General features: G+C 33.4%; 2 protein-coding genes and 1 pseudogene across 3 annotated transcripts; 2 read left to right on the top strand and 1 right to left on the bottom strand.

Moving 5' to 3' along the window:
• Nucleotides 1-8,300: 8,300 nt before the first annotated feature.
• On the top strand, nt 8,301-13,425 carry LOC107928757 (probable LRR receptor-like serine/threonine-protein kinase At2g16250). Of its 2 annotated transcripts, XM_016860020.2 has the most exons (5): nt 8,301-8,688; nt 8,830-10,985; nt 11,347-11,475; nt 12,125-12,147; nt 12,374-13,425. In XM_016860020.2, the coding sequence occupies exons 2-5, from the start codon at nt 9,034-9,036 to the stop codon at nt 13,012-13,014; spliced, it is 2,745 nt and encodes a 914-aa protein (XP_016715509.1). In that variant the 5' UTR covers nt 8,301-8,688; nt 8,830-9,033; the 3' UTR covers nt 13,015-13,425. The 2 variants fall into 2 exon arrangements, with proteins under 2 accessions (XP_016715509.1, XP_040938446.1); XM_041082512.1 differs by having other exon boundaries at nt 8,301-10,985.
• A 563-nt stretch (nt 13,426-13,988) lies between these two features.
• On the bottom strand, nt 13,989-16,691 carry LOC107928778 (NADH dehydrogenase [ubiquinone] iron-sulfur protein 8, mitochondrial-like; annotated as a pseudogene).
• A 225-nt stretch (nt 16,692-16,916) lies between these two features.
• LOC107928787 (protein NONRESPONDING TO OXYLIPINS 2, mitochondrial) lies at nt 16,917-18,225 on the top strand. Its single transcript, XM_016860056.2, has 3 exons — nt 16,917-17,201; nt 17,276-17,394; nt 17,869-18,225. The coding sequence occupies exons 1-3, from the start codon at nt 17,077-17,079 to the stop codon at nt 17,886-17,888; spliced, it is 264 nt and encodes an 87-aa protein (XP_016715545.1). The 5' UTR covers nt 16,917-17,076; the 3' UTR covers nt 17,889-18,225.
• The last annotated feature ends 72 nt before the right edge of the window (nt 18,226-18,297 follow it).

Raw genomic sequence — 18,297 nt, 5'->3', positions numbered from 1 at the left:
AAAAATGAGGTAACAATTTTTAAAATTGGCATAATAGCAAGTTTAACCTCAACATTTATACATTGTGTCAATTTAGTCTTAATTCTAAAAAAATTAACCCTCAACATTTACACTTTGTGTAATTCGATTTATTTTTTTATTTTTTTGCAATTTTACTTTTATTTGTGACCCTTTCATCTAAAAAGCTAAAAAAATATTAGTTGAATTTGACCGAAAATACCCAAAATGGAAACACCCAGAAATCCAAGATCATAATTTTTTTCACTTTCTTTTAAAATAAATCCCCAACGTTACTGTAGTTTTGTGAAAACTGTGAAAAATGCTTGTTATTATTTACATGAAGTTGAATGCTTATATATACACATAATATCTTGTACATATGGCCTTGATAGGCTCTTATAAATTAGGATATGCAATAAAAAATCTTAACTAATATAATATATCAGTAGTTTAGGTAAATAATCTCCTAATAATAAATTATACAACGTGATACAACTAATCACATGCCTAGATTGATTCCCTACACTCTTCAAACTAGGCGACCTATGTTCTTCAAACCATGTATAGTACTTAGTTTATTGAGATTGATGCCTAGAGGGAACATAGTTGAGTGAGATTGTCTTGCTTTCAATTTTCTCATTGATGAAGTGCCTATCAATCTCCACATGCTTAGTTCGATCATGATGGACTAGATTTTTGGTAATTGGAATTATTGACTGGTTATCACACATGATCCTGATAGAATCTGAAGTTCCAATCTTAAGATTGTTTAATAGTCGTAACAAAATTCCTTCATAGATGCCTAAGGCTAATGCACAGAACTCATCCTCAGCACTGCTACGTGCTACCACTACCTATTTTTTTACTACACCATGTCACTAGATTCCCCAAATAAATAAGCTATATCTATATGTAGATTTTCGGTCATAAGGAGATCTAACCCAATTAGCTTTAATATAAACTTCTATTGCCTGATTGGTTGTTATTCTGAACATAAGTCCCTTTCCAAGATCTTTCTTCAAGTATATTAGGATACAGTTTGTTGCCTATAAGTGATCTACTGATGGGTTGCTGAGAAATTGAGTAACAATGCTAACAACAAAACTTATATTTGGACATGTATGAGTTAGATATATTAGCTGACACACTAAGCATTAATATTGTGAGTAAAAGGCGTGAAATAGATTGTCATAGGATTTTCATCTTGACGAAGATTATGGAGAGAAGTTTTCACATGAAAAATTTTAACTGCGTTCCCACTACTAAAGAATGTTTCATGTTTTACTTCCCATATATCTTTTTGTAATTGCCCATTTAAGTGGTGACAGAAATAGTGATTTCGGGATCACAATTCTAATGATTAAATTATTATTTTAAAGTTTATTTAATGTTTATATGATTATATTAAGGTCTTATTAAAATTTTGTTCAGAAATTTTGATGTTTAAATGGTTAACTAAGTAAAAAGGACTAAATCGTAAAATGTGTAAAAGTTGAATTCTATTAGTTAAAGGGACTCAATGGCTTTGAAATCTTAAAATAAAGGACTCTAATGGTAAATATACCATTTAAAGTGTTATTGGATGTGCATGGATAAGGTTTTATTGAAATTTTGATAACTTTTAAAGGTTAAATGTGTAATTGGATAATTAAAGCATAAATTAAGTAAAAAAATTTGTTTCATCTTCTCTAATCTCCTTCTCCAATGAAATTTAAAGAAAGAAGTAGCCATTTCAGGGCTTAAAGTTTCGTCTAGCATAAATGCTTACATGGTATGTGATTTCGGTCCCGTTTTTAATGATTTTTATGTTTTTGTGATTGTTTTAGCTTAATCTAACTAGCCTGGGGGTTATTTTGTAAAACTATTAAGGTTGAGGGACTTTCCATGGAATTTTTTTGAAAATATTTTGATGTTGGTTGATGGATTATTTATCTTTGTTTTAAAATAAACATGTTTTGTTAAGTGATTTTTGTTGAATTTTAGAAATAAGGATTAAATTGTTAAATGTATAAATCTATGGGTTTGTTGTGAAATTTTGGTAAATATGAGTTGCTTTAAGGTCCCTTGAAACATGGGTTAAGTTGGATTTAGGTTAAAATAGTTAGATTCTAAGTTATGAGCTTAATGACTAAATTGTGAAAAGTCAAAGTATCACGGCTAATTTGTAATTTTGCATAAATATGAATTATGGATTAAATTGAATTCTAGAAGTACTTAATTGAATAAAATTATTTATTTAGATCAAGATAAACCCCAATCGGACTTAAATCGAGGAAAAACTAAAGCTTCAGATTAGTTCGACTTTTCTTCTACGCCCCTAATTATCGAGGTAAGTTCGTATGAACTGCAATCGTTTTAATGTTAGTTAAATTTGAATATTTGCTATATTGTTGTAATATAAATGAGTTTGAAAATAAATGTATTCATATTATGATGAATTGACGGATAACGAGTCCCGGTTAGGATACAAATGACATGTCATTAGGGATTTCATGTTTCAGGTGCTGGTCTTGAATATCCTACCAATGGCTGAGGTCCTACATTCGTTGCGGATTCTCTATAGCTCGTGTTTGTAGCATCGTGTAGCTTATATTTTGACCCACAACTTGTGTGAGCAAGCCTATTTCACAGCTTGTATGAGTATTGATGTAAAGGAAATGTTATGGTTATATGTAAAGGCACACTATGTGTGAGCTTTCCTGAGTATCTGATGTAATTCTAGATGGTTCAACGGGTAAGTAAAGGAAACGAAATGGTAAGTATGCAAATGGATTGAATCATGATATTATGAAAAGATTTATGTGCTAAATTTTGTATCTACGTATGGAATTTTACTTGTCTTATGGTTGAATTCATTTGTACCATGAACAAGTGTACTAACTTGTGAATTTGATGATGTTGTATAGGCTTAAGCTAAGCTTATGGTATTGATAATGAATTATGTTTAATCTATGAATTGTATAGATGAAATGGTAAGTTAAGTTTAAGTTTATACGAGCTTACTAAGCACTCGTTGCTTACGTAGTTACTTTCTTTTGTTTTATAGATAATTAGAAGCTCGATCAGTTGGAAGCTCGTCAAAGACCTATCACATTATCCAGCAACCATTTCGGTAGTTTTGTGCATTTTGGCCAATTTTAATATTGGCATGTATAGGTTATTTTGTAATGGTATTATGGTGAATGCGTTAATGGTTTTGGTATGTATATGCTTTGAAGTGATGATGGTTTGATGCATTTTAATGCCTTACCAAATTATGTCAAACTGGTCACTTTTGAGTACTTGTAAATAAGGTTCTTTTGGTATGTTGATGATGGCTTGAAAATGGTCAATTTTGTGATATGTTTCAGTACATATTGTAACTAGGTCTTTATGCATGAAATGAGGCAATGTTAACTTGTTTTGGTAAATGATGTTTTGATGCAATTATGGTGCTTTAGGATGTTTCAAATGACATGTTTATGTCTGTTTGAATGATGTTTGAACCCTTTGAATGTGTTCCCAAATGGTTTGAATAGTTAGGTATGAATTGAACTTGAAGTGGCTTATTTTTTGGTTAAATTTTAGATTCACACGGCCTAGAACATAGGCTGTCATATGGCCGTATGTCATTTGAGATTTCTTAGTATTTCAAGTTAGTGAGTTACACGGCCGTGTGACCCTACTCAATAAGTTACATGGGTGAGGACACGAGCTGGGTCACGGCTGTGTTTCCCTTTTTTTTATTATTACACGGCCTGGGCTATGTCACACAACCTAGCCACACGGCCGTGTGACCCCTATTTTCTAATTTTTGCATCTTTTTCTTAAAACCTCTGATTTGTTTCAATTTAGTCTCAATTACTTCTAAGCTATTTTTAGGGCCTCGAAGGCTCAATTTAGGGACAAAATGCACGTAAGCGAATGGTTTATTATATGTTTAATTTATTTGTATGTTATGATGCTAAGTGTTCTCCAATTGTATAGTAATGTTTTGTAACCCTAATCTAATGATGAAGACGAGTTAGGGGGTTACACTTTTGCCATGGTGTACATGAAAAAAATTCTCCTATCTCGTTTGTCATGGAATTGATTAACCAAGACACAACTAGATTAGTTTATGCTCGTTAAGTTTTATAGTGAGCATTGTTTGAATATGGTTTTGGGATAACCGTTGAAGGTAGTTGTGGCCATTTAATTTATGAGTGGTAATAAGGATAAGATTATTTACTGTGGTGGTTGGAGTTCTCCAAAAGGTTATAGGAGTATTGATAGAGGGATTAGATGTATATGAATCCCTAGATGTTTGTTCAAATTCCACCATGAAAGATGATTTCTGAAAAAAAAAAGGAGAGGAAAGCTAAGAGTGGCAGTTGAGTGGAAGGGCAGGGTTTCGAAACTTACAACTCTGATACTTTGTAGTTTTGTGAGAATTGTGAAAAATGTTTGTTATTATTTACGTGAAGCTAAATGGCTATATACATACACATAATATCATGTACATATGGCCTTAATAAGCTTCTATAAATTAGGATCTATAATAGAAAATTTTAACTAATATATAATATCAGTAATTTAGGTAACTAATCTCCTAAGAATCAACTATACTAATTGATACAACTAATTACATGCCTAGATTGATTTCCTACAGTTACAAAGAAAAACAAAACTATAAAAAAGATCAAATTACACAATATGCAAATGTTTAGGGTTAATTTTTTTAAAATCAAGACTAAATTGATACGATGTAAAAATGTTAAAGGTTAAAGTTACTATTATGTCAATTTTAAAAGTTAACAAATATCTTTTTGTTAGTAATTCAATTGTTGGTGACAAAAAAAATTCGAATTGTTGAGTGACCAAAAAAGAAATTTACTAATAGTTGGGTGGCTACCAATATAATTTACCATATAAATTAACAATTCTAAATAGATAATATTATTTTTAATACTAATAATATATATGCTTTAAAATTTGAGTTTTAATAATTCATTTTAAAATATTTTTTTGTGTTAATGCTAATTTTTTTATTAATGTATATTTTATTTAATAAATTTAAATTTAAATTTTTATTATTTAGAATGATTTTATATTTAAATTTTAAATGTGTGTTTTTATTCATTTATTGTATATTGTAGATAATTTAATTTAATTTAAAGTTTAAAAGTAGAAATTTCTTTTGTTGCTGTAATTGTTGCTTAGATTATGTTTGGTTGTCGTCGACGTCATCATTTGAATGGATAAATGTATTTTTATGAAAATAGCTAACCACATAAGCATTTATACAGTAATTTATGTTAATAATTAAGAGTGGGTGTGTCTCATAAATTATTAAAAGTTTTTATCTCGTTTTTCGTCCAAAGAATTTCGTTTTATTGTCAACATTTAATGTTTTAAATGTGTGTGATAATTATTTTAATTTTTTTATTTAATATAAATATTTCAATAAAAACTGTTGAATAAGATAATCGTTTAATGTAAAAAATATTAAGTTTATTTTATTTTATTAAAAATTTAAAATAAATTATCATTTTTAAAAAAATAAGATGTTTAAATTATTATATTTATCTTTCATCCAAAATGATCTAAAATAATATAAAATATTATATTAACAAGATTAAAATTTAAAATAATTAATATTTACTTTTATAAAAATAATTATTTTTAGTACTTATATTTACTAATTTACTAAACAATTTTGTAATATAAATTAAACATTTATAAAATTTAACAATAAAAATTTGAAATACTTAATTTTTCGACATTTAAATTTTTAGTTTATTAAATACCCTAAGTCAATAAAAGTTATTCTATTTGTTGGAATTGGCTCATAAAAAATAAATCTATCTAAATTTTAAAAGATAATCTTAATAGATTAGATAATTTGAAATTTTAAGATAAATTAATTTTCTATTTAGATATATAAAAATTAAAAAAATCATTAATATATGAGAGATAAATTTAAAATTAAATTACAAATTGAACTATAACTCATATTTTCATGACTTAAAAAGAAACTAATAGCTCAAGTCTTTGACATCAATTTAATACTAGATTTGTTGCATTTCCAATATTTGATAGTAGATTTGTTTAGAGGTTGGATTATTTGATCCGGCCTGAAGGCCTGTCCAAAAATAAGAGGGTTTGGGTAAAAATATGGGTCCGAAAAATCAGTTTGGGCAAAACAATGAGACCCGTTTAGAAAATGGGTCGGGCCTTGGGTAAGGCTTTTTTGGCCTCGAGCTCAACCCAGCTTGGCCTGACCTAGCCCAAATATACAAAAAAAAAACTGTTGTTTTTTTTTTACTATTCTTGCTTTTTTTTTCTATTTTCTTGTTATTATTTTCACTATTTTGCTATCATTTCACTACCATATTGCTACTATTTTGTTGTTTATCTTGTAGTTTTATTGTTAATTTTGTTACTATTTTAGAGGTATTTACATGTTAAGTTGCACTTATCTTAGTGTTATTTAAGTGTACATATTGCTTTTTAATTTATTTTCAATTTGTCAGGAAATATTTATTTTAATGTTTTTAATATTTTTGATGCATTATATTTTTCAAAAGAAATTTATATATAAAATAATATAAAAAAATTAAGACAGGGGGAGTAGGCTGGGCCAAGCCCGAGTTTAAACATTTTTATCTAGGCCGAGCACGATCCTAGCAAACGAGACTAAAATTTTAGTTGGACTCAGCCCGACCTATGAACACTTCTATTTGATAGCCCAATTGATCTTTGCTGCTAATTTCTTTTTTCCGTGTTATAAAGATGCAACGTCGGTTTTTTTTATATAAATAACCTAAATATATTAATTAATTACGAAAATAAATTGGAGGAAAAATTATATACGAAAATGATCATTTTGTTATAGTATTTATTGGTGTCACCACCGGCTTTCCCCCCTTAATCATGATCAAATCATCAGTGTTTAAAAAATAATCTTTTAGTGGTGCCCCTTGACACAGTGGTGTCACCGAATTGAAGTATGATTATATAAAACATCCAAAGACCTAACGAATCAATTACCCTTTTTAGATTGACAAAATAAAAGCGAAGAAACAAACTACTTGGAGACTTTTAAGCAAATTGATGGATTTGATAAATGATTATGAATATTATATTTTTAAATAGCTTACTACTTAACTTACACTAATTTTAAAATCTAAATTTAAATCCAAATTCTAAAATTCCCTAACGCTATCTTAAGGAATTTATAAACCACTAATAATACATGTTCGATCAACTCAATACAAAGTATAATGGATAGAAAATCTGTATATATCTTAACTAAGACCTACATATAATAAAATTTAAACCGAAAATTATTTTAAAGGATAAGATTTGAACTTGTGTTAAAATTATAAATTCTTTGTATATGTTATTATATGTATAATTATTCGAAGTTAGTTAAAAATGACAAATTGAGTGATCCCAATAAGAATCTCAACGGTCAGCAATCTTTCATTATCATCTTTCTTTAAATATAATAGTCTTAGAGATCCCGAGAGGGGAAAAAAATTGCTCTTCAATCCCTAATTTTCAGTTAAAAAATTCCAGTTGAGGCCAAACATTACAAAAATACTCGTGATTAAATTAATACTTACAGCTATATTTTAAAATTTGAAATAAAATAAAAAATCGATTAAAAGGATTATAAAATTTGGAATTTAATTTGATTTTGGATAAAATTAAATGTAATAATTGGTGCATCGATCTTATATTTTACTTTAATAAAATAAACATTAATACAATAAAACGATTAAATATATTATTTTATTTTAAGATTTCAAATAGAATTACAAATAGTATTTAATTCGATTAATCATAACATTTAAAATTGAAAGTTATCTGATCTTTAATAGTAAAGTTGGCGTGGGTTAAAATTGATTAGTGTTGTCGGTTGAATCTTAACTCGATTGGCATGGATATTGTTGCCAATGAAGAAGGACGTGGATTCGAATGTGTTGAAGTGCATTATCTTCCTATTTATTGATTGAAGAGAGTCTATAAGTAGTTCTAGATATTATCTTAAAAAAGAACAAATATTATTAGAACATAAATGAGAGTATTAAAAAATGGTTATTTGAACTGGACTAAATTGGATAAATCGATTTTTATAGAAGTATATTTTTATAGATTTTCAATAATTAATTTATTGGATTATAAAAATAAAAAATTAATTTGATAAAAACAAGGGTTATAAGTAGAGTATAAGAACAAAAGCATTGAAGGGTCCTTAATGAGGAAAAGCAAGGACCGTAACTTATTGTTAAACTGCACAGCCCCAAACAAAAACAAATAAAACGACATAAACCGATACTAAAAACGGGAAACATGAGAAAACCAGCAGACTATATGACTACAACACCACCAATGGTGGGAAAGTACTAGAGAGAGTCCAGTTTGTTTAGTAAAATTTATAGTATTTTTGGAATTCGAAGCTTTGCTTAGCTGTAGTGGGCGGGATTGCCGGTGGTCAAACCAGAAATTGAATCAGCGCCGGAGAGGGAGAGCCAGCTCTGTTGTTCAACCCCTTAATTACTGAACCACCCCTTCCCTCTTCTTTCCATTGGTTCAAAACCCATTATTATTAAGCCTTCCTTTTTCATTATATTTACCTTTTTTGGGTTTTTACCCTCTGTTCTTTTTGCTCTTCAAAGATCCACTCTTTGCTTTTTGGTCTGTTTAGAATAAGAAAAAAGGGTAAGATGAAAAAAGGTCAACACTTTTTAAGTTTTTGACCAGCCTCCTCCTTCTCACTCTCTAGAATTAAGTATGATTAATTTAAGAGTTTTTCGATTACAATTTTCATTTTAAAAATCTCTTGCTTTTTCTCTTGGTCAGCTTAAGAAACTGAAGGATTTAGAGAGAGAAAAGGAAGTAGTAGGTAGAAAGAGAAAAAGTAAAGGCAAAGAAGAACAGAAGTTGATACAGATTGGTTACCAACAATTTTGAAGAAATTAAAAGTGAAGAATTTTCTGGGTTGTTTTCTTAGTTGGGGGGGGGCGTTGAGAATGTTGGGGTGATTGGGGGTAGTGTCAATGAGCCATGGTGGATCAGCGTAGCATAAGAGTGGCTTTGTTATATCTCTTGTTGTTGCTGTTATTTGAATCTACATTTGAGCAACAAGTGCAGCAGCAGCGGCTGAGTTCAGGCGTCGAGTTTACAGCTTTGTTTGAACTCAGATCCTCTTTGGGGCTCAGAAGCAGAGATTGGCCTAGAAAAGTTCATCCTTGTTCGAGTTGGAACGGTATAAGATGCGAAAATGGTAGTGTTATTGGGATTAACATTTCTGGGTTTAGAAGAACAAGGGTGGGTAAACAAAACCCACAGTTTGCTGTCAATTCTCTTGTAAATTTCACACATTTGATGTCTTTTAATGCCTCAAGATTCATGCTCCCTGGTTCTATCCCTGATTGGTTTGGTCAAAGGCTGTCCACACTGCAAGTGTTGGATCTCAGGTCTTGTAATGTTACTGGTGTTTTACCTTCGAGTATGGGCAATTTGACAAACTTAACTAGTTTGTATTTGTCGGATAATAGGCTCACTGGCCAAATTCCATCCACTCTGCGTCAATTGTTAAGCCTTTTAGTTCTTGATCTTTCCAAGAATTCGCTTACTGGATCTATTCCATCATCATTTGGTTCACTAAGGAATTTAACAAGTCTTGACATTTCTTCCAACAGTTTAAGGGGGTCAATTCCCCCTGGCCTTGGGGCCCTTTCCAAGCTTCAAACTCTGAATCTTTCAGTCAATGGTCTAACGTCTTCGATACCTTCACAGCTTGGCGACCTTGATAGCTTGGTGGACCTTGATCTCAGCAGCAATGGTTTGTCAGGGTCGGTTCCACAAGATCTTAGAAAGCTAAGGAATTTGCAGAGAATGGTTTTGGGGAACAATGGTCTTAGTGGGTCCCTTCCGGTCAATTTGTTCCCTACACCAAGTCAGTTGCATGTTGTTGTTCTGAGAAACAATAGGTTCATTGGTAACCTTCCTCAAGTATTATGGTCAATTCCTGGGTTGAACCTGCTTGATATCTCTGACAATAATTTCACTGGGGAGCTGCCTACTGCTTTGGACAATAATGCCATTGCTGCGGTTCTTGACATGTCTCGGAACAAGTTTTATGGAGGTCTAACAACTGTTCTCAGAAGGTTCAGTTCTATTAATTTGTCTGGAAACTATTTTGAAGGCAGGGTTCCAGATTACATGCTTGACAATGCCTCTCTTACTAGTAACTGTCTCCAAAATGTGTCAAACCAGAGGACTTTAATTGAGTGTGTATCATTTTATACTGAGAAGGGCCTGAGCTTTGATAATTTTGGGCGCCCAAATGCCACTGTACCTGCTGCAGCTGAAAGTGGGAACAACAACAGAAGGGTAATTATATTGGCTGCAGTATTGGGCGGAGCTGGGCTTATTGTGCTATTATTGTTGTTGCTTTTACTGGTTCTATTATGTGTTCGTAGACGGAACACAGCAAATCATAGAGGGATTGGTGTGGAACCAGTCCCAACTGGAGGAACACCTCCTTCACCAGGATTAGCCATTAACTTCTCGAGTCTAGGTGATCTGTTTACATATCAACAACTTCTTCAAGCCACTGGTGATTTTAGTGATGCAAACCTCATCAAGCATGGTCATTCTGGTGATCTCTTCAGGGGTGTTTTAGAAGACGGGCTTCCTGTTGTCATCAAAAGGATCGATTTGCAGTCGATTAAAAAGGAAGCATACCTTTTGGAATTGGATTTCTTTAGTAAGGTTTCGCACACAAGAGTAGTTACTCTATTGGGGCACTGCTTAGAGAAAGAAGATGAGAAGTTGTTGGTTTATAAATATATGCCGAATGGAGACTTGTCAAGTTCCTTGTACAGGAAAAACAATTTGGAAGATGATAGTTTACAGTCATTAGATTGGATAACTAGATTGAAAATAGCGATAGGAGTTGCCGAAGGTCTATCTTTTTTGCATCATGAATGTACACCTCCCCTCGTCCACAGGTATTCTTTTGTTATGCTTAAACTTGCTTCTGTTTCAATGGTTCCTTTTCTCCTGCACATAATAACTTCTGGTGAACTGGAATGTAGAGAAATTTTCACTTAAAAAGCTTGCGCTATTTGCCAGAAGTCTAGTCGTATTTCCACTAGGCAAATTATCATATGATGATGATTTTGTTAAAATAATTAGTTTTGTTTTTTGGTGTTGATGGATCGGCTTACATCGACTATGAGTTGATTATTCAAAGCAAATGCTTTGCTGGCTCGAGTGTATCTTAATTTCTTTTGGCTGTGCAATAGATATAACCTATTAGCACTGAAAAACCTATAACAAGCAATGACATGTTCTGTTTTGATCTTGAAGAGATATTCAAGCTAGCAGTATACTTCTTGATGATAAATTTGAAGTGCGACTAGGGAGCCTGAGTGAGGTCTGCGCTCAAGAAAGTGATGGTCATCAAAATAGAATCTCAAGGTTACTGCGGTTGCCACAGTGAGTGTTCTGTTCAATCTGCTCATGTTTTCAGATTGACATTTTACTTTGCATTAGATGTTTATTGGACATGTTCTTGACTATGGTTTTTGTTATATCAGTATATCACTTAGTAAGTTACAATTGACTATTACTGTTTTCTTAGTCTCCCAGGTGTGATGGTTTGACATGCTTAACTTTTGCAGCAAATTAAGTTGCAGAAAACTGTTGCTGGCTGTCTTTCTAATGCAATTTTTCTATTTATCGTTTTCATGAGTTTCCTTCTGTTAGTTGCAGATAACACAGGCCTTTATCTGTCATTAGTTCTAGATGTCTAAATGTTTTTGTTAGGATTTGTGATAAAATCCGTATGCATCAGCACTCAGTGCTAAAGTAGTCGTTACACATTAAATAAATGCTATTTTGCTATGCCATCTACAATACATGCATAGTCTTTACATGTTTCGAAACCTAGAGCCCTGTATGCATGAGAACTCAGTGCTAAACTAGTAATTAGCATCAAAAAGCATATTATATTTCCACCTCTTTATTCTCTTTGTGGATTTTATTGTTGTTTCAAGCAAAATGTACCTAGCTGCATTGTATTTATTATCATGCTTGTTTTCTCTATAAAAGATTGTCACGCAGTCCTTTTCTTTGTTGCATGCAGGTCATCAGAACAAGGTTCTTCTGGTATGTGCACCTTTAATTTATGCAATAGATCTTGATCTTTATCTTCTAGCTGTTCATTTGTTTGATTACAGCTTGCACTTTAGGTCTGACATATTTGTTGCACCTCTTGTATGGTTGAAAGTATTGTTTGAATAATTAGCTACCCTTTCCGTTCAAGTTTCTCATTCTTATGGCATTGAACCCTAAACCATTTTCTGAAAAAAAAAATTATTTGTAAAACGGATAGGTTCATCTACAGCGTTATGTTCCTATGATGTTTACTGCTTTGGGAAGGTTTTACTCGGGTTGGTAACTGGGAAGCTGGACATGAGTGCATCAAGTGGTACCCAGATGAAGGAATGGTTAGAACAGACACTGCCATGTATCAGTATATATGATAAGGAACTTGTGACAAAAATTTTGGATCCGTCTCTTCTTGTGGATGAGGATCTTTTGGAGGAAGTTTGGGCCATGGCTATTGTAGCCAGGTCCTGTCTTAATCCTAAAGCTTCTAGGCGGCCCCCAATGAGATATATTCTAAAAGCATTGGAAAATCCTTTGAGGGTGGTAAGGGAAGATAATTCAAGCTCAGCAAGGCTTAGAGCAACATCTTCAAGAGGATCTTGGAATGCTGCTCTTTTTGGGAGCTGGCGTCAAAGCTTGTCTGATGTCACCATTATTCCGGCAGCCTCAACAACTAAAGCTGAAGGGGGAAGTAGTCTCAAACAACCTGTCATTCCAGAAGGCTCCGCTATTAGAGCTGAAGGTGGAAGTAGTTTCAAACATTCAGGAACAACAGGTTCACGGGGCAGTGCTCAAAAAGATGGAGGTGACAATTCATCCTCCTGGAGACGATATTCTAAGGAGATATTCCCGGAACCATTATAGAAAAGACAGGATGAGAACTAGCATAGAGACTAATTTGTTCTTCATTATTTCCCAGTAAGATATCAGGTTTCCCATTTGAGTGCCTGCCGGTTGCCACCTGATGAAGCTCTTACTAGTTTATTCGGATGATATTTGACATGGAGCCGGGAAGGATTCAAGATGCACATATATTCTTGACAACCAGAAAAGGGTTCTAATCTATTGACAATCCCATCCATCATGCATATTTGTTTTGAGAGCTTGTTATTTTAGAACAAGCTACAATTTTTTTTAATCTGTAATTGATCTTTGTTTTTGAGCCTTTTGTGCAATGCAAATTAAATTGTAATTGTCGAAGATTCCTTCATTCACACCAGAAAGACATGAAAATCCAGATAGAAATGAAATTATACAGATTGATTTGTTGTTTTATTCTTGGGGTTACTATTGGGTTTTTGTATTTGCTAATGGTTAAACCAGCTAATCTTTTGTTGGTTGGCCAAGAAAGATTGTTCAATTATTTTTTCTAGTAGAATATATGCATTTGTTTCTAGGTGTGATGGTCCCGTTCATAGAGTATTGTATTTGTTTTCTTTCACTGCATTATTAGGTCACATTAATATTCAAAATCTGCAAAATTAAAACATCTGTAATATGAATTTATTATGATTAATGTTTACTTGGAAAAACTAGATGGTTTACCTTAGACTTAAGAGTAAGTTCTTTAAGGGAAAAAAGAAAATTCGGTGTCACAGAAATCTGAACTTGGGTTACCGTATTCAGAGTACAATGTCCTTGCCACTAAACCATAGAACCTTGGTTGACACATGTTTCCCAGAAATAAAGAAACACTTAAAAACTTACCAAGACAAACTCCTTTTTCTTGCCGTCTCCTCCTCCCTCCAACCGCACATGGCCCTTACACTGCCCTCCCCAGTCGTCTTTTACCCATCTATGCAAGAAAGTACACTATCATCATTGACAAATTGAAAATCTGATCAGAGAAAAAAACCTTTTACTTCGAACTCTTCCCTGTTGCTACACCAATAAACCCAAAATATTCAGTACAATTAAATTGAAGATTATCATCATAGCACCAAACTTTAAATTCTACAAAAGTTTCACTGTATGCCCATTCTGTCCAATATGCATAATATAATATTGATTTAACATTCCATCCATTCCTTAAAGAACAAAACAAAAATCTTGCTATATCTCGTTTTGCTGAAGTTTTGCAACTTGAAATCTGTTCGCCTGATTATAGGATCCTTTTATCCATCATTGCCTTTATATGTAGCAAAAACAAAAGTAATTCATCCACGAACTCACAATGGACAAAATACAAATTGTATATGCAACAACACCAAGCATATATCATTTTCTTTTTTTCAGCAACTATAAAAGCAAGCAGCTGCTGCCACACGGTGAGAAGGGAAATAGAGGAACAACATCAGCGATAAAGGCTTTCAGATCTGAGATTCTCTGCAATCTCAGTTTCCCATCTGTCACCATTCTCAAGCAGCTTCTCTTTGTGGTACAGCAGCTCCTGCAACATTGAGATTAACTAATTTACCTCACAACCAACAAGTGAAAATGGACATTTGTGATTGATTTATCAGAAGAAGACAAACCTCATGAGTCTCGGTGGCAAATTCAAAGTCCGGTCCTTCAACAATTGCATCAACAGGACATGCCTCTTGGCAAAGTCCACAGTAGATACACTTAGTCATGTCAATGTCATAGCTGCAAAGTTGAACTAATGTAAGACAAAGAAGACAACCATAATAGAAAAGAGGGGGAAAAAGGGAAAAAGAAAAAAAAGAGAAGAGAGATTGAACCTTGTAGTTCGACAACTTCCATCCTCCCTTTCCTCAGCCTCTATTGTGATTGCTTGCGCTGGGCATATCTGATAAACCACTATCACTACATGAGAACATCATAACAGTAAATCTACATTCAGTGAGCGAAGCTTAATCAGGAGTTGATAATGGATAGGATTAGTGAAAATTAATCAGCAAACCCAAGAACACTTTGACGGGTCCAACTTCTCACAGATTGCTTACTCTTCAAGAGAAGCAATAGCAGACACTAATCTTCCTTTCTATATAACTAGAGGGTATAATAGAGACAATACACATAACAAATATAGTAAACTTTTTTTTATGCATATTACCAGGTGAACCAATTCAGTGACCATAACACCCATTTAATTGCGAGAATGTTAACCTAAGACCACATACAGACTAAAAGGAAAAGGCATAAAGCCCCCAGACTCCCACTCCAGTCAGGTGACCATACCAGAGGGCAGGGGATACTTTCTCCCAGGTTGATAATAGTCATTCCATATTGTATCACTGCATGCTGGTATCATTCCCACCAAATAAAAGTAATATAGCTAACTGATAATGTTGAACTTACAGCTTCACAAAGTTTACAGGCAATGCAACGTTCCTCTCCAGTTGGATATCGGCGGAGAACATGTTCCCCTCGAAAACGTGGGCTCAATGGACCCTTCTCAAATGGATAGTTAATCTGCACAAGAAAGACAGGTTTGTATCATAATATGTTCAATGCAAGCTCAAAAGAAGCATGAGGACACTTACTGTAACTTTTCAGTCAAAGAAGTACTTGAAAGTCAGCATGAGGCCCCTAACCATTTCAATTAGAAACAATGTGTTTATGCTTCGCTCAAAAACTGTCATTGAGAAGAATATAAAAAGACATTAATTGAAAAAGATAAAATTGAACTACTAACAAGAAATAGAGACAGAAACATTTCAGTGCACACTATATTACCAGAACTCCAGTCTTTAGAAATCTCCTTTGCAAGCTGCTCTCTTTCTACATCATCTGCAGTTAATACACATGAAAACACACATGAACCAAGACATCTTATATCAAGCAAAAGAACAGCCTTAAAAATAGAAGTCCCATCAAACACTAGGATTGATGGTCATGCATGGAAGAAAATTGTTAAAGCATTTCTTATGATTTCCATGGAGAACCGTGGTGGAAAACTGAAAGGCATTTATTCCCCATCGCATGCTCTTCCAAAACTCAAAACATATCTCCCCATTAATAACATAAAATAATTCATAATCTTCACTTTCCATCCATATTCCAGAGAATTCTTAATACTTTTCCAATTTCAAGATAGCTATAGCTATAATAAAAAGGAAGATCAAAGAGGGAGTAAGGCAAGACCTTTCTTGTGCCGTAGGAGTGCGAACTGAGTTGCAGACCATAGTTTTGTAAACCTTGCAACGCTTGCCCCGACACAGCTTATAAGTACATAACCCAAAAGAATCAGTAAAATATCCAAAAAGAAAAAATACAAGTCCCAGAAAAATCATAACAACGTTGATGACAAATAATCAGTGAGGTTCTGTTAATACATAATAGCTTTTGAGCCGATGGATAAAGCAATTAAAACAGGAAAAAACGAGAGTTTAATTTATGGAAATTGAAGTAAAACAAAAGAGAATAAAATTTTAAATTATATACAACAGAGGTAAAGTCTCTAACCTAAATCTACATATGAGCCTCGTCTTTTTCCACAACTTCATTTCTGTACATTATCAGGTGCCAGAAAACTAACATTTTAATTCCCGCTGGCTATGAACAAATTCTAATGAATAATCAATTCCATGATTATATAAATCTAAGGTATGGATCAAAAGGAGAAGAGGAAAGTGAGCTCTTACGAGGTGTCGAGCTCGGAGAGCATTGAGAGAATTACGAGCGAATATCGCAGCCATTGATTTTGATTGTTGATGGCGTTGATCTCGATCGGAGCTGTAACTAAGCTTCTCCTCCCCACCTCATTAATCGGGTATTTTCTCTTTTCAGTTCTTTACGACATCGTTTTATCCTGCGCTACATTAATATGGACTTATGAATGTCCAGCTCAAAGAAAGTAGGGCCCAATGGCCCAAGAAGAACATTTCAATCCAACAGCGTCATTTCGAAGGAGCTCAGGATCTCAAATCTCTGAGCCGATATTTTTAGGGTTTAAGGAAGACACCACTGCCAGCCTCCCGGTGTTTGTTTCAACTCTCCACCCAATTTCCAAACCAGCGAGAGATGGCGTCGTTTTTCGGATCAGCAATGCGGGCTGGCTCGAGGACCCTAGCTTCTCGGTCTAAAACCCTAACTGTAAAGAGCCTAATCCCAAATCCTTCAACAAGATCCCTCCCTCGCGCCTCAAGGTACTTGCTTTGTGTTTTTTCCATCTAAATTTTTTTATCAAATTCTTAACTTCATTTTTTTTTAAATTTTAAAGGATTGTTTCGGCGTTGGGAGGATTAGAGTCGATGATGCCACTTCATAGTGCCATTGCATCTGCTCGCCTGCAATCAAGCATAGCCGTCGATTCCTCCTGTTGGAGCTGCCTCTCTCAAGGTTTTTCTTCTATACCTTTTAAAAGAAACAATTGTTTAATATATCAATGTCTCATCAACGTTATAGTTGTTCTGTTGGTTCAAGTTTTTTTATGCTACAATTGGGTATAAATTTCAAATGCAGTATAGTTTTTGTTGCAAGTTTAGGAATGAATTATCCTTCACTTCCCTACGTTCCCTTTGACGTTATTCAAGAATCCGAAGTAGAAACTGTATATAGAAATTGACTTCCAATGCTCTTAGCTGTAATTGTTTTGAGGAATTATATATGTAAAAATATGTACTAATTTCTAGTAATAATATGGGCTTCGGATTGTTAGCTTGAAGTATTTGAAGACAACCGTGTGATCTGCATTGTTATAATGCTGTGTTCTAATGGTCATGGAATAAAACTTGACTATCCATGAAAGCATGTTGTTTGATGTACAAACATAGCTGTTCTACTTCTAACTTGGTTTTCTAATTCATGAAATAGGACTTGCAACACCCTTGTGACAAAGCTGGATACTTTGTGGGACTGGGACATTAAGAGCATAGGGTCTTTGTTTTTGAAAGCTCTGTCAAGGGATTTCTGACAACTGAAACTTCTTCAGCTCCAATGTCTTAGCAAATGATTAGCTACCTTTGCAGCATATTGGGGGGTTTTGTTGTTGATTTGTGATGCATCTGATTTAGACCTTTTATATGCTTTGGAGGAATCACTGCCCAAAGCAAAATCCATTTTACTTTATTTACAAAGTGAACTTCTAAGCTTTCTTGCTCTTAACTTTTTTTTCAGTATTCATGTATTTGATATATATCTGGACATGAAAAGAACAATAAGATTTTTTAAGGTGCACCTAATTCATGAAAAACCATGAAAACAATGGACGCACACACACACGTGTACTAATAGCGTAGTTTG

The sequence above is a fragment of the Gossypium hirsutum genome, chromosome A12 (genome assembly GCF_007990345.1).
Source record: "Gossypium hirsutum isolate 1008001.06 chromosome A12, Gossypium_hirsutum_v2.1, whole genome shotgun sequence".
Lineage (NCBI taxonomy): Eukaryota > Viridiplantae > Streptophyta > Magnoliopsida > Malvales > Malvaceae > Gossypium > Gossypium hirsutum.
The sequence above is the reverse complement of the archived record's forward strand: the minus strand, read 5'-3'. Positions and strand labels throughout refer to the sequence as shown.